The following is a 15,893-nucleotide window of genomic DNA, read 5'->3' as shown; positions in this document are numbered from 1 at the left end:
TCGCTCAATGACTTTTTCGTCGCGGATCACGGGGAACGCGGTACGCTCGAGGCTGTCTCGTGGATCGTGTTTCGATTTCGCTTTCGAAGAGAAGCGCGACGAAGCCGCGCGGCACGCCCGATACAGAAAATTCCTCCAATGAGTGCACAATTGTTTTTCCGGTTTTCTTTTTCGTCGACGAAAAGGCTCCGCGACGCTTCGTTCGTCCGGGACTCGAAGAACAATATATTATATACAAACAACACGCGTTCAAAAATAATTCGAAGCTACCGATTTATCTACCGATTGGGTGTATGTGTGTGTGTGGGTGGAGGGGGGAGATTGTCGCTTTCCGTTCACCGATTTCGAGGATACGCGCGTAAACAGCGGATACAAAAATTCGTCGAGTCGCCGCGAAACCGATGGAGTTTACGCGCCCGTCTCCATCCTGTCGTTGGTTCCGCGGTCGAAAGATTTGACAAATGTTGCGCGCGTTCGCGAGCGATTGGTAGCTTCCACGCGCGTTTTACTCGCGATCGGTCCTCCATTGTTACGACTAGTCGATCGCTTCTCTCAGCGCGGCTAGCTGCTCCTCCCCGAGTTTCACCTTGTCCTGAATCTCGCGACCGTCCACGATCAGCTTCGCCTTCATGTTGATGAAGTGCTGATAGTCGGCGAACTCCTCCTCGTTCAGGTATTTCGCGAGGATCGTCGATACGTTCACGCTCCGCTTGTCGATGTTGCCCTTCAGGATCTTCGCCTCCTCCAACTGGTCCATCAGCTTGTCCCTCTTGCTCTCCAGGATTTTCTGCGAACACGAAAGCGTACTGTTCGCGAGAGGCTCGAAACAACCGCGCGAATCATAGAAATTCAATTCTTTCTCCTATCTTGAAGGGTACCCGCAACGATTACGCTGTTGATCGACGGGACTTCCAATCGACCGGATAAATATTCGCGCGTTCAACGACCACGAATCGCGCGATTAACGAGAAAAAGAAACTGTTATTTTCCACGTTGCGAACCATCGTGGAAAAAACTCTGTACGATCGCCCGGAATAATTAACTGGAACGCACTTTGGAAAAGTATCGAGCATTTCTATTCCCTTTGAACGCGAATTCCACGGCTCTCGATACGCGCGCAATCGTATACTATGGCGATCGGTGTAATTTGGCAGACGGTTAACGTTTCTACGAAGAATCTATCGCCTCGATTCCAGGTACGCGGGGAATTATCGCGCGTTTCTGTACGCGAGTCGTGGAACAAACGACCGTGTAACGGCCGTTCTTGGAAATCGCTCGGAACGTTCCGAAGCACAAACGTCCAATTAAGAATCGGGCGTACGCACCGCTTCGATAACCTCTGTTCGCGATCAATTAATAGGAGGGTTACGCAAAAATAAGTTCTCGAAAACCGCTACCGAATACTCACTCTTTCCGCGTGATCGGCCGGCATTCCGTAGAGGGCGTTCTCCGCTCGAGCCAGTCGTCCGCTCAGCCCTAGCAGAAGGCTCGTGATCTTGCCGACCTCCTCCACGTGGAGACGATACTTGGACGCCTCGGCCGGTCGCGCCACCGCGGAGATCCGCGTCGCGACGCGCGCGCCCAACGCCTCGTTCACATCGCCCTCCTCACGGACGGCTTCCTGCTCGGCCCTGAGGACCACCAGCTTCTTGTCGAGCCTCGTCATCAGCTCCTCCTGCGAAGAGAATCGATTGCAGTTTCGATCGAGCTCCGGACGAACCATCGACAAAGGTTTCGCGATTTCACGCCACACCCCCTCCCCTCTCCTCACGGTCACGAACGCGCGATCGCCTCGACCGTGATCGCCAACGAATCAAAAATGCATTACTCCCCTTGACCGATGCAACGATCGTTGCACCGATTTCTAGGTCGCAGGCGGTTTTGATCGATCGACCCGCGCATTACGGGTGCACGCTAACGAACGCTCCGATTGGATTCGCGATGACTTCGCGCGAAAGGGAAAGAGCCACGGGACCGTGGAAAACGAGGATCCCGTGCTCGACTGTGAAAAGTAGATCTTCGAGGGGGGTTAATAGAAAACACGAGGAAGCGAGGAGAACGAAAACCAGGCTCGTTAGGAGCGGCGATGCCCGTTGCGAGCTCTCGCGAGAGGAATTACGTACATACACCGGGGATCGGTGTTTCCTGAATCGAGATTCGAGCGCTTTTCCTTCGATCTTTCTTTCCTTACTTTTTTCAAGCCTTTCGCTACCGCGAGGGATAATTGTGGGAACATTCTTGCCGATTCGAACGAACACCGACAACGAAAGAATATTTCAGTTCATCGCACCTCTACTGTCGTAATCTCGAATCGACGACAACCCGTCGACAACCCTCGCGCGTTCTTCGAAAACGCGGACGTTTTCGAGCAACTGTTTCTATAAAACTTTTCGCGTACGCGTTATATCGCCAAAGGGTCTTCGCTCCCGAGATCTCTATTCCCATCTCCACTCTCCGCGGGGAGTGCACTCCGTGCAAAGTGTCACGTGCTGGAGGAAAAGATAAATCGATCGTACCTTCTTTTGTCTGAGATCAAGGCTGTCCGTGGGTATGACTGGCGGGGCGTCCTCCTGGCGCCCGAGACCCTCGACGGTCACATCCCGCGAGTATCTGGTCAGGAACCTGGCTTTCCCTTCGGACGTGGTGAAGTACGCAGATGTCGGTGACAGAGGGCTGGTCGGATCGGCGGACAACGGAGTGACCGGAGCGGAAGGTATCGTCTCGTGTCTGCAAACAGTCCAGAAGATCGGTAAATCTCTCCAGCGGAAAAACGATCTCGTCGATTCGCGATCGCGTACGATCGGGTTGCGTCACCCGCGTGACTCACGGTTGAATCGATCCTCGCGTTTCGCGGAAGAGGGATCGTCCACGAAATGATTTACGACCGCGGAAAAGTCCCGCGTTCCGGGATCCGCAATGTTCGCGGATCGGTTGGGTATCGAGAGATTTCTCGCGTCTCTTTAAAAATCTCGACGATAGCTCGAGTGTCAGTGTTGGAACGAGCAACGCAATCGCGACGTCTTTGCTTTGTCGTTTCGCACTGTTCACGTACGTAACGCGAAGAGGTGCACGTACGTGTGCGTGATAGTTTACCTTATCGAGTTCATTTCGTCGGTTCTGTGTCGTAAATCGAGCGAACGTCTACTCAAGAGCATAAGAAAGAAGTGTAAATGGAATACGATAGACCGTTGATAAATGACTCGAAACCCAACGCAAAGTGATCGGGAACGATCGTTGATCCTCGACGTTTTCGGTGGTGAGTTTTACGCAGTCACTTCGTCGATAGTGAATCCATCGACTCGAGAAGCATCGATCGAACGCGCGGTCCGTTCTCCGGCGTGAAAGAAAAACCGCAGGTTCGTTTCTCGAAGCCGAGACGCGGCACCCTCGTTTCGATTTCGCAGGTGGGACGATGGCACCGAATCGCGGCGATCGAATATTTACCGGGGAACGTACACCCGTGCGAGATATGTTTCGCGTGCGTGCGCGAGTGCGCGCCGACCGAGAGTGACTCTATAAAAGAGGAGAAAGTGATAAAGAAAGGAAAGCGGAGTAAAGTGACCGCACCGGAGGCGGTTCGAAAATCAACCACGCCGATCCACCGACTATTACGTCCGCGACCGCTCGACGAGCTAGACGCGCCGTAATTAATGAAAACCGGAAGTCGGAGGCCCCGCGCGCCGCAAATATCGTCGCGGGCCGGATTTTATCGTCGTTTAGGCGCGCATCTCCGCGGCCGCTTTCGAAAGCGCGAATCTTTCCGTACGGCGGGGCGCGGTGACGAGCTCTTTGGCCCCGAGTTCCTCGAAGCGTACCAAAGAACTCTATTAACTTCTGCCCGATCGTTTGTCCGTGGAACGTCCGTTACGCGGAACGAATCCAACTCGAGCGAGTTTACGACCCGTAATTGCACGATCTATCGCGAATCAGAGACTAGCCGGCCCGATTCCCTGCCACCGGAGGAAAACAAAGATCGCGACGTACTTCCCCGAATGCACCGTCTCCTCCATCCTTGGACGGGGTTTTCGCGGGCGCGCGCGCGATCGATCGAAACGATGTCAACGGTCGTCGCTCGCAGACTGCCGAGCAAAATGATGCGTAGACCACCGAGTAGCCGGCCTAACAATATCATTTATGGCTAGTTACGCAACAATCTTGCGCCTCTGGTACTTTCTCTCGACGCGTGCCTGGGGAAATATTGTCCCCGATCGAACGAAGGATTCCAGATCGCACCGAGCACGGAAAACTCGGTGTTGCGATTTTTCGCGGGATCCCGAGTACGATGGAAAACTACGTTTACGAAAGACAATTTGCGCACGTTTTTCAAAGTTCGCGGTCGACAGGAACGTTTCGTCGATCTTCTCGCGTCTTGTCGAGAAATTTTCGAAAGGTTCGTTTCGATAATTTGAAGACTCCTCGGCGTATCTCTGCCCGCGAGTTCGAACAACGCGCGCGAACGGATAGTGGAGGTTACCGTTGAACGAAAATGTTGCCGAGTCGCGAATGGTACCGCGGCTTCGTTCGGCCGTCGAACCGTGTCGTCGATCCGCGCTCGGCGTCGTTGAAAAACGACAATTAAATCCCGACGCTAATGGAGGTTCATTAACGATGCCCGGTTAGGAGTCTCCGCGATCCACGCCCACGTAAACGTCACTCATTGGACAAGAAAGGATCTCTGCGCGAGCAACGGTCCGCGCGCGACCTCTTTAGCCACGTGTCGAGGATATTTCCCTCTCTGTCTCTCTTTCTCTCTCTTTCTCTCTCTCTGTTTCTCTCTTTCTTCACCGTGCACCGTGAAAAAGGGGAAACTCCTTGGCACCGTTTCCAACGGGATACCCGAGCTCGTTCGCCGTGTTATTAATCGGCCCTCGCGCAATTTCGCTTAAACGCGCGTGCGCGCCAATAACGAACCGTCCGACGTAAATATTAAAAACACGAAACCGCGATCGATAGCCAACCATCCCAGAGTTTCGTGGCGTTCGGTGAAAGTGCCAGTCAAAGCATCGCGTGGAGCAACCCGTATGAAATATCGACGTCCCGTATCGTTCGGGACGATCGACGATCGGTTAACGTTTATGTAACGACGATAACAAAAAACGGCGATAGGCGCGCGCGCGAAGCGATCGCAGATCCTACGAAACCCGGCGATCGGAATACGAGAGTACCGTTGGATCCAGCAATAGAGAAAGACAAAGAGAGAGAGAGAGAGAGAGATTTTTAAACGGTGTCGCTACTTTCTGAATCGAAACGAACTGGTACTATTTAGTCGCGAATAAATTCTTCGAGCGCGAAATCTTGCAATATCTTAGCCTCTCGACCCCGAAGAAACGGCATCGGAATTCTATCCGGTTGTACCTGCGAACGTTTCTCAAAATCCGCGCAACACTCGCGTGCACTCGCTCCTGTAATTATCGAGTGGAACTCGAGCGCAACGTCGACTTTAATCTCCGAATCGACCCGCGAGATACATCGATAGTTCGTTCGAATTTCGCGCGAGATGGAGACGCGAAGGACGCAGAAGGTCGACACCGTTTTTCTTTTTCGAGCGAACCGTTCTATCTGTTATTCCACGCGAAGAAGACGGAGAGCTGTCGCTTTTAAAGCGAATTTAACGACCGAGCGCTCAAGGTTGTTCAAGAACGTAAACACGAGCGGTAGGATCTCGCGAGCGGATCTCGTATCGTCGTCCTTCACGGTACACGCTCGAGGAGCTTCCGAGCGGCGTTCGCGACCGCGAACCATCTCGTTTCTCCAAGTATATTAAACCGGGAGAATCCCTGCATTTATTTCCCGAAAAGTTCTCCGAGGAATCGCGGCGAGAAGCCCGGATACGGCGCGCACTCGTTCCGTATCGTGCTCGCGAAGCGTGACGCGAACGAAGCGAGTTATCCGCGACGAGTTACTCGCGTCTCGCGAGCCCGCGCCTCTTGAATTTCTTTCTCCGTTTACGTCCTCCCTTCCCGAAATCTCCATTGGCATCTATCTCTCGTATCCGCGCGATGTAGGCTTCGATTCCGTACCAGTTTCCTTAATGGATACCCAGGTTCCCGAAATGGATGCCGGTAATTACCGTAATTACGATCGTATTACGTCGAATCTTACTTTTTCTCGTCGTCGGGTCCATTTTCGGAGCACGGGGTCGTCGGCTCCTCGAGGGAGAGTCGGCGCCTCGGTCTCGGTTGCAAGGTCGCCTCTACCCTGAACAGGCCGGAAACGTAGTCGGTGGGCTTCTTGTGCTCCGGCGCTGGAACTGATAAGAACGAACGGTTACACACGCTCCTCGCTCCCACACCCCACCACTCTCCTCTATACGCTCCAGGAATCCTCGTCCCGGCATGGAAGCCACAACGCGTGCGTTCGATATCGCGAGAGCTCACCGACGTGTAATTGAATAACACGATCGTCCAATGGGGTGGTGCTCGTTAAAACGAAGGGTCGTCGCCCTCGACCGATGGACTACGTCTCGACTCCTCTCGGCGTCTCGGCGATGACGCACGAGCGATTTTCAACGCGCGTACGATATCGGTCCCGGCGCGACTCTCCGTTTCGAATCCGCTGGATGCTTTCATTGAGCAAACTCGTCTTATCGCGGCTGGTTTTATTTTTATCTCTTACGGCGCTACATCGGGGAGCGCGTACGAGCCGCGATAAGACTCGCCGAACCGACTCGGTTTACAAATTACGACGATTTGTAACATTCCCGACCGCGGAGCTTTCTCCTCGCCGTTGTTACGGACACAGGTGTTTCCCGCGAAAAATACACCCGATCCGATCTCGTTCGTGCACGGCCACGAGGAAACGATACGCGGTGATTTCAATGTCCCGCGATTCCTATCTCGTTCGACCATCGAAAACACTCCGCGTTGAATCTTCGCGGGTAAACTTTTCGAAAGACATCCCGTGAATTTGTCGCGATTTTAGAATCGAGCACGCGTAATTCGCGTAAAAAAAAAAGAAAAGAAACAGAAACAGAGTCAAGATTCTCTCGAACGTAGCAGAACCTGGTAGCTACGCTTTTCGAGCCAATGCCGAAACGGAAAGCTTCTCCTAGCGATCCCTTGGAATCGTTGATGAAATTTGGTCCTCCAAGGCGCGAAGATTCGCGTTTTAAATCGAAAATAAAACGTTTACCGCGACGACTGTACGAACGAGGAACAGTGTACGCGCGCAAAGGTGCAAACGACGCCGTGTTCGCGTACGTGGCCGGGGGCGTCGCTTCTAAACGCGCGGCGAGTGCCTCGCGTGTTCGCAAATCGCGGGGCGCAACAACGAGAACAACGAGAGCCTCGCGCAGGTAGATCGAAATCCCGGCTGGAAGTCCGATGACGACATTAGCCGCACTAAATCTGTAGGATTACGGTAAGCCACTGTGGAACGACGCCGGAGAATTCCGCTAACACCGGTGTTTGCACGGCTTTTATTAGACGTAATCGACGCGAACGCGGGTAATCCGGGATCAGGCTAAGCCGGGAATTAAAGTCGAGCGCAAAGCGTGCAGTATAGGCGCGGCGACGACGCGTAACTGTCCCATCGTGCGACCGAACGAGTTCCTTCATCCCCCGGATCGTAAACTGCAATCTGGTTTTCGTTCCCCTCGGTAGCCATCGAAGCGTTCGCACTCCTACGTTCGTAGGCAACGACTCGAATCGAGAAGCCGAGACACGGCAATGTCTCGGTTATCGATCCAATTCGTCGCTCGGTACGCGACCGAGTCTCGTCCCCACCGCGCTGTTTACGTTTCGTCATCGTCGCTGCCGAGAGTACGTCGATACGAAAACAAAACACAGGTGCTCGAACATACCGTCAGGTTCCGAGTATAATTTCCTCCTCCTTGCTTCTGTTTAGTTTCTTTTTTTCTGTCGCGCAAACTCGTCAACGTGCTTTCAAACGCTTCGCGATATAATACCAAAGTGTTATCCGGTTGACACCGAACCGATAGAGTTACGTACAGGGAAGGGAGGTAAATAAATCGTCCTGGTAGCGATTTTCTAGCGATACGAACGTCAATCGACGAAAATAGTCTCTGTTCGATACTGTGTACACGTTCGTTCTTTTCTTTCCCGATCGACCAACGTCCGTTGAGCTCAGTACCGACGAGAGGAGTCTTAATTTCGAAGTTTCCTAGATCCCTCCTAGTTCCCTCGAAAGATCGGCCGAACCTCGTCGGTCCACGCGTTCGAGGTGACGTTTGGGCGACGACACTCACCTAACAGTGGCACCAGTTTGTCGTTCGGATTGAGCTGGCTGGCTAGATCCCGGCCCAGCTCCTCGCACTCGATCTCCTCGGGCAGTTTCTTTCGACAGGGTGGTAGCAGTTCGTGGCTCTTGGCGGTCGGTTCGGGCTCGGTGGGTTCCAAGATGTCGGTCTGCGAGGCGGCGTCGCTGGTGGCGGCGTTCACGCGTAGAACCACCTCGGTGCGTTGCACCAGTGTCAGGCCCTCTATCCCCGGCTGCGGGGAGACGCAGGGCGACGCTGGCGCGGAGGATTTCTCGGCCTCGATCGGCGAGTTTCTGGGCGACGAGGACGAGGACGCTTTGGAGACGCTGGAGATCGAGGACACCGAGGACCTGCCTCCCGACCTGGACTTCGCGGACGAGGACGATCTCTCCACTCTCAGCTCTATCTCCTTGGTCTGGTTCGCGCGTATTTGCGTCGGCGAGCCGGATCTGTTCGAGGAACCTGTGTTGTCCGTTTGGGTCGGACTGGAAACCTTTCTGCTGGTGGGCGAGCCTTCGATCTTCGAGAAACTACTGGACAAGTTACGCGGTGAGACCCGCGGATCGGACGATCGGCTCGAGGAGGAGGAACTGGAGCAACTTCCGGATCGTCTGGGCACGGCGCCTCTTCGAGCGTCCCCGTCGATCCGATTCGGCGACCTTGGGGGTGAACTGGTCGGTGGCGGTGGTCTCTCGGCGATTGGTGACGTCTCGATGGAATTCTGCGGCTCCGGTCCCCGTGGCCAGCAACCGTCCGTCGTGATCGTCATGGTCGTCGACGTCGACGACGTCGTGATGCATGTGGCGATCGTGCCGGTCGAGGTCGAGGTGGCGCACGCTCTCTTCTCGTTGCGACGGTTCAGGAGCTCGATGTTCTGCGAGGTCATTTCGATCGTGGCGCTCCGCTCGCGGAAGAAGTCCTCTTCGACCGACGAGGGGGCGTCCAAGCTGCGGGACTGCTTCTGCGCACGAGAACATTACAATGCACATATTTTTTTTTTTTTTTTACCGTTCTCGTTCGAATTCGAACGATCGATCGTAGGAAAAGAAAGAGACAAAGTTTCAACGGTTTCCCGTGCCCCGAGAATCGAAGCTACGTTTCAACGTACAAAGTACGGCCTACACCGGAAACCGATCCTGAAAGAAAGATTACCTCTCGGTTCTGGGGTAGGGGCTCGCAGCTAGCCGCCAGCTTCCGGCGTTCGCGTTCCAGCTGTCGGTTCCTGTCGTTAAGAACCTCGACGCTCTGGGGCGACAGTCGTTCCCTACGTTGCTCGTAATCGTGCCTCTTTTCCTGCTGTCTCTTCTCCAGATGATGGTGATGATGATGGTGATGCTGATGTCGATCCTCGAGATTATCGTTGTTATTATTCTCGTTGGTTCGCGACCTCGCCTCGCTCGCTTGCTGCTTCTTGTTCAACTCGTGCGACAACTTTCCGATCACCTCGGCCGAGTGTTGCTGTTGTTGTTGCGGTTGCTGCTGCTGCTGCTGCTGCTGCTGTTGCTGTTGCTGCTGCGCGGATCGTTCCTCCAGCCGATGATGAAGAGCGTCCACGCTGTGGGACTTGGAAAGCTCCAGCGGCTGCGAATGGTGATTGTTGTGATGGTGATGGTGATGGTGCTGCAACGGATGATGAGGCGTGACGCGCAACAGAACCGGATCGTCGTGATCCCGCGGTGGTGGCCAATCCTCTAAGCGGGAAGTCGGTGACATTGTCCTCTTGTAGCTGCCCTCGCTATCGGGGGCTCCGCGTTCCCTCCGGTAGGCCAAGTAGGAGGCCTTCGATTGGCTCCTGAAACCGAAGAAATTGAATTCAACCACTGGGGGAGATCGACGATCGGTTATTTCGACCGTGGGTGCTCGAGATATCGGGGGAGAAGGTATTCTCCCTTAGGAGCACCTAATTTTACGGCCCCGAAAATTTACGGAGGAAAAGAAAGCTACGCGATCGCCTCGAGCGACCGATCGTTCTTTTCCGTTCCGTCTTATCGGCCCGTAATCGTCAGAGTTCGATCGATTCTGTTTGTTGAACGATATCCGTGCGACGACTCGCGTAGATAAGAAATTCTAGCTCGCTGCAAGTTCAATATTCAACTGCAACGACACACCCCGTGACACAGTGTCCGTTATCGTCACCTTCGCGTCGTCGACAGGTTTTCCGGTACGGACGAAACAGTTTACCGTGTTCGTTATTTTTAACGCGGTTACCGCGCTCGAAAGTCACGCGTTCGGTAATCAAAAATACGCGCGCGAAAATAGAGCGACAAGACGCCGAAAACACGCAGACCCGCGCCACTTCTAATTTCCATAAATAAATAGTTACATCTGGCCGTTTCGAAGCAGACCCACCTCGACGCACGGCCGCAAGATCATGCTCGAGAACCGAGATCGTTCGAATTTCGATGGAATTTCGAGGGTCATTTGTATGTACAACGACCGACGAGGCGACTTCTCCCCGATCCGATCGTTATCTCGAGCGTATCGTCGCGGCCGGGCGGATCGGGACAAGCGGTGATATTCGTTTCAAGCTCGATTCCGATGCGTGTAAACGCGTGAACCTTCCACGGTGCCGTACGCTCGGCTGGAAAAACGAACGCGCTCGAGAATACCCAATTTCCTCCAAGTTGGTTCCCAGTTTTTGTCCGGTGAACCGCTCTTTAAAGCGGAACGACGACCGCAGCCGCTGGACGATAAATTCAACTCGAAAGAGATACGAAAATCGTTGCAATTTCACCCGCGACTTTTACGCTCCGTCGATTCGCGGTGCTCCACGAAAATATTCGTTTCCCTACGGTTTACAAACACACCGGTGAACGATTCCGTGTAACGTGACATTTGTACGCGCCCGTACAACACGAATAATCTCCCAGCAGCGTGCACCGCCCCGTGTATAAATAAATCCACCGAGCAACGGAATGGAGATTCTATCCCGATCTCGTTTACGCTCGTTACAATTAATTTCTCGTAATTTATTACGATATTTTCGGTGCGGTAATTGACACGTAATTACGGTCCTGGAATACTGACAGAGTCACCGGTACGTACGGTCCGTCGGAGAAACTCGTTGGCTCGTTATCTCGGCCCTTTGTACGATACAATTTATTTCCATATTCCCAATCGTGCATGGGATTGGCGTTTGTCGAATGTATCGCGATTCCTCGAACGGAACAAAGTGCTCTTTGCCGAGGCGGCCGAGAGTAAAAGCGAACCATTGTTCGGGTACGCGTTGCGAAATATTACCGACGCATCCCCGATGATTAATCGCGTGGCGCGATTGATTAATCGTCGGCGGCCGGTGCGAGCGGCCAGCCCTTCTGCCGCGCGCATCATAAATACGAACGACGCTTAATCGAGACCGGATGCGACCGACGACGGGCGCGTTACGTGAATCTCAAACGACCGTTCCGCTTCTGAGAAACCAACCGGGAGCCTTTCCCGCAACGATTTTCCATCGGTGGAAAACGATTCGATCTTCGAGGGAACTCGAAGAACAACCAGCCTAGACGAGATTGGGTTACGCGTTCGTCCAGGATTTAATTATGTAAGACGCGTCTCACGTTTCGTGCGAAAGCCATCCGTATCCACGAGGAAAGTGTAACGTCTGTTGCTCCTTACGAAACGTTTACTTAGGAATTCCTTCGTCTCGTCCTGGAACGAAAACAAGGAATCTTTCGTTCGTTGGGTAACGATCGATCGTAGCACCGAAAGGGTCGTTGTATTTCTTTTAGGGGCGAAGGGCAGTTCTTATCGCTAAGAACATATACTCGATTTAGCGAAAAACAAATTTTTAATCGTACGAGTAAGGCGAGAATCCACGATTAAGTTCGTCCGAGTCAGCTGCGATCCGTAGCGTACGATTTTCGAATTTATCAGGATGTTTGTTATTTTGATCCAGAATCGATGGCGATCGGGGCGCAATTGTTTCAAACTCGATAGAATTATTCCCGCGTTCGTAAATCGCTATCCGCGATGATTTATCGACAATTGATATCGGTTTCCGGGAACCGCGCATCGATTTGATCGCACGATCGACGTTCTCCATTGGACGATATATGTGTCAAATTTGTTTGAATCGAATCTGGGCTGACATTGCCATGCCATGTCTGTCGTAATATCGTCGTTGCATGCCGGATCGACGGTAGCAGGGGGCGTGCGCGCGCGTGTAACAGGAGCAACGCGAAATCCGGTCAAATGAGCTACGCCTTGAATCACTTTCCTCGATTAATCGATCAAGAACGACCGGGTCGAATCGAGCACAGTTTCGACTGCGTTTACATATAAGATTCCGATCTCCTATAACGCGTCGCGTACGGTTCGCTATTGCATTTTGATCGAGCGTATTATATTGCAAACTTCTACGCGAGTCACGCTATCGCGAACTGTTTCGCTCGTTTCGGGTTCATCGCGCGGCTCGTTAATATTCCGCTCCCAAGCGACGATAAAAGTATTGCTTTCTCGCACCTTTCCTCTTTGGATTTTCTACGCTCGGTTTCCTCCAACGAGAGTACCACGATCGGTACGTCGATCGGTGGTGGAACGAACTCGACGGTCCTCTCGAGAGAAAATCATTTTCGAGGCGATACTGCGTCGAAAGTATCCGCGTTCGAAGTGCTGTTCCTCTTCGTGGAAACATCTCGCTCGAGGTTCGCACGGCTGTTTCGCACCGGAATGCTCCACTCGCGACGCGATATCTGTCCTGTTCTTGCTAGGATCGCGTCTACCGGCCGGAAAAGAAAGTTTTTTTTACCGTAACGAGGTGGCCCGAGCGAAGGACGAAAGTAAAATTCGCGTCTCGATTCTAATCACGCGGACGGGTCGACACAATTCCACGACCTCCTGCCAGAACTGTCATAATATTCGTGTATGCAAATTCGGTGGGAAAACGAGCCGAAAGACGCGCAGTTCTTCGAACCACGTCATTTCTCGCTCGACGAATATCGACCTTACGACCGCTGCCCTCGAGTAACTTTTTACTTTATTCACCGTTTACGCGCACATCCGTACGTACGGTTATTGAAAAGTAAATTGCGAAATTTATTCAACGCGGAACCGAAAAAGTTGTCCCAGAAATTGGATCGTGTTCGAAAATTGGACGAGTATCGTTGCTCGAGAGTACAGGTCGATACATTTCGATCGGTGCGGTCAATAGGGGCAGAGGCGTTTCGCACACCCACGGTGAAAATTAACGGTAATTTTAATTCGACGATATTCGATAGTTCGGTGTTGCGACAAAGTGTGTCAAGTGAAACGCGATTCGTCAAATTCGAAGGCGGCGTACGGAGTTCTCGGCAATCGCTATTATAAGAATCGAGGTTTTCACGGGCCGAGGTCTTGCAGTTGAAACCGTTAGAGGTTTTTAGGTGTCGGTCGTGTCGATTTCGAAGACGACGCCGACGTTCGAATTCTATACGCGCTCCTCGTTTTTCAATCGACGCGCGACTAATTCAAAACTATCGCCCGTAATCGATGATCGATAACACGAGCCCGTGTAATTTAAACGGACAACATCGTTCGGACGTTCTGACGAAGCTGAACGCAATTTCTGCCCGGTCACGGCGTGAATTATTTACTCGTTTGTTAAACCGATGAAAGCCGAGTCGACGAGTAACACCGCCGATGCCGGTGCAAAATAACCAACACCGACGTATTAAATCGTATTAAAGTCGGTAGGATATTTATGAAGTTTCTATCCGCCGACACTTCGAAAGAAACACCGGTGGTTGCAAACAAGTCGTGTATCGAACTTGCACCGTGTTCGAAAATTCAACGTTTCGCGGGAACGACCGCGAATTCTTTTCTGGAAACATTTCGCGCATTCGCGAAATCCCCGCCTAACGGAAAATCCGGCGAGCAGTCGTCGAACCTGGCCGGAGATAAAAAAATTTCGCAACGGTGGAAAAATGGCGATGTCGGGAGATCACGGAGTAGTTCTCGCCGCGGGTTTCTGCGTCGTTTCCGAAGCGGACGATAGTTCAGCGTGAGAAACGTCCGACGAATAAAAAAATCACCGCCTCCCGGATCTTCGAGCTCGCGGAATCGCTTCCGCGAGTATTGCGCGTGTTCCGCTATCGTCTCCGGCGGATCTCTCTCCCGTCGTTCGCGTTTTCCTATATTTTCTTTTCTTTTTAGCCTCCAGTGTCGTATTTCGGTGCCTCCCCGCTGAATCGGCCGCTAAACCACGGCTACTTACCGTAAACGATTCCATTGTACTTACGGCGAACCCGTTACGCGACGCGTTGCGTTGCATAACCCCCGTGGGGGGCGGAGGGTGGGGGGACGTTAGCGCGGGATCTATAATTTTACAAGTATATACGATTACGCAAGCCGTACGCACGGAGACAGGATAGTTCCGTGGTTTCCTATTCGCGAATGTAAATTCCGTGGCGAAAATCTTTCCGCCAATTAGCCGCGAACCGATTTCTAGTCACCGACAGAGAGCAGTCCGGAACCGCAACCGACAACTCCGTCGACGGTTTTTCTCCACCGTGGAAAAGCTCGAAACCCGGAAAATTGGTCCCCCAGGGGGGAGAGGCGTACGGCGAGTGCTTTGCAAATTGCTTCGCGCTCGCGATATAGGTACGCGCGGCGCGCTTTTAAACGAGCCCCCGGTAATAAGGTTCGCGAAACAAGTAACGACCCTGACTGTTGCGCGATCGGCTCGGTAGCCTGTTCGCGGACACGGGGACTTAAAAGTTACATCGAGCAACGACCGTACGTAACACCGTACACGCACGAGGGAGCCCCTTTCGCGACACGTGTTACTCCTCTCTCTCTCTCCCTCTACGGCTCCTCTATTTCTTCCCTCCCCGAGCGAAGATAATTATCGGCGAGGATAATGCACGCGCGTTGGACGGGAAGGCACGATGGCTTCGATGTACACGATTTTTTCTTTTTCGCGAGCCGGAGAAACGTATCGGCGCGTTGCGTTTCTCGTACGTTAGCCGCTCGATCGAGGGCTTAATTAAGTGCGCGCGCACGCGCGCGGAAGAGGCTACCGATGCGTCGAGGTGTCCCTTCCTACTCGGCGCCAAGTATTTTCGGAGAGGAAGTTCTCGAGAGAGAATAAAACATCGATTTGTCGATTCCTTCGTGGAGATCAACGCCACGATTAATCGCGAACGTTGCACGGGCAAATGCGCGAGCAATTTCGAAAGTTGCTACAATTTCCTCGCCGCGGATACTATTGCAGAGTTTCGCGGAGAACGATTATCCTATCCCGGCGAACGATTAGGATCGAATTCCTCTATTTCTTTTTCGATCGAGTTCGGTATTGTTCAATCGGCGCGCTACTTTTTCACGGCGTTGCCCGAAGAAAATACCCTGACCGATAAAACCTCTAAAAAGGGGCCTGTTGCGTAAAGCGCCGCGCACGAGCTTGCCGGAGCGTTCGAGCGGAGAACGCGCCGATAAACCTCGGCCGGGAGGTAACGTCGACGAGACTTTGGTTCATTTCCTTTCTTAACAAAAGTTGTTATCTCCAACACGACTCTTTCAACTGCCGCGAACGAATCGACGGTTCTTAGCGCCGTTTCCCTGTGACGGAAGGTAACGCGTGAAACTAAGAAATTTGGACGAGCAACCTTCCTAAGCTAGAGATTGTTCGTTTGGAATAACTAAATAACGACAAACTCACGTTACACGGTATTATTTGCATCGACAGAGACTCAATGGCAGC

At 52.8% G+C, this 15,893-nt stretch overlaps 1 protein-coding gene across 1 annotated transcript in view; it reads right to left on the bottom strand.

Moving 5' to 3' along the window:
- Positions 1-405: 405 nt before the first annotated feature.
- Positions 406-15,893, bottom strand: part of Shrm (shroom) — a 156,034-nt gene continuing 140,546 nt past the window's right edge. The window contains exons 8-13 of the mRNA XM_076313542.1: positions 9,371-10,010; positions 8,207-9,179; positions 6,103-6,250; positions 2,517-2,727; positions 1,409-1,675; positions 406-787 (exon numbers count right to left, since the gene is read on the bottom strand). Coding sequence (XP_076169657.1) covers positions 536-787; positions 1,409-1,675; positions 2,517-2,727; positions 6,103-6,250; positions 8,207-9,179; positions 9,371-10,010 — 2,491 coding nt within the window. The 3' untranslated portion in view covers positions 406-535. The remainder of the gene's footprint in view (positions 788-1,408; positions 1,676-2,516; positions 2,728-6,102; positions 6,251-8,206; positions 9,180-9,370; positions 10,011-15,893) is intronic.

The sequence above is a fragment of the Ptiloglossa arizonensis genome, chromosome 6 (assembly GCF_051014685.1).
Source record: "Ptiloglossa arizonensis isolate GNS036 chromosome 6, iyPtiAriz1_principal, whole genome shotgun sequence".
Lineage (NCBI taxonomy): Eukaryota > Metazoa > Arthropoda > Insecta > Hymenoptera > Colletidae > Ptiloglossa > Ptiloglossa arizonensis.
Note: the sequence above shows the minus strand (reverse complement) of the source record. Positions and strands in the feature narration are given on the sequence as shown.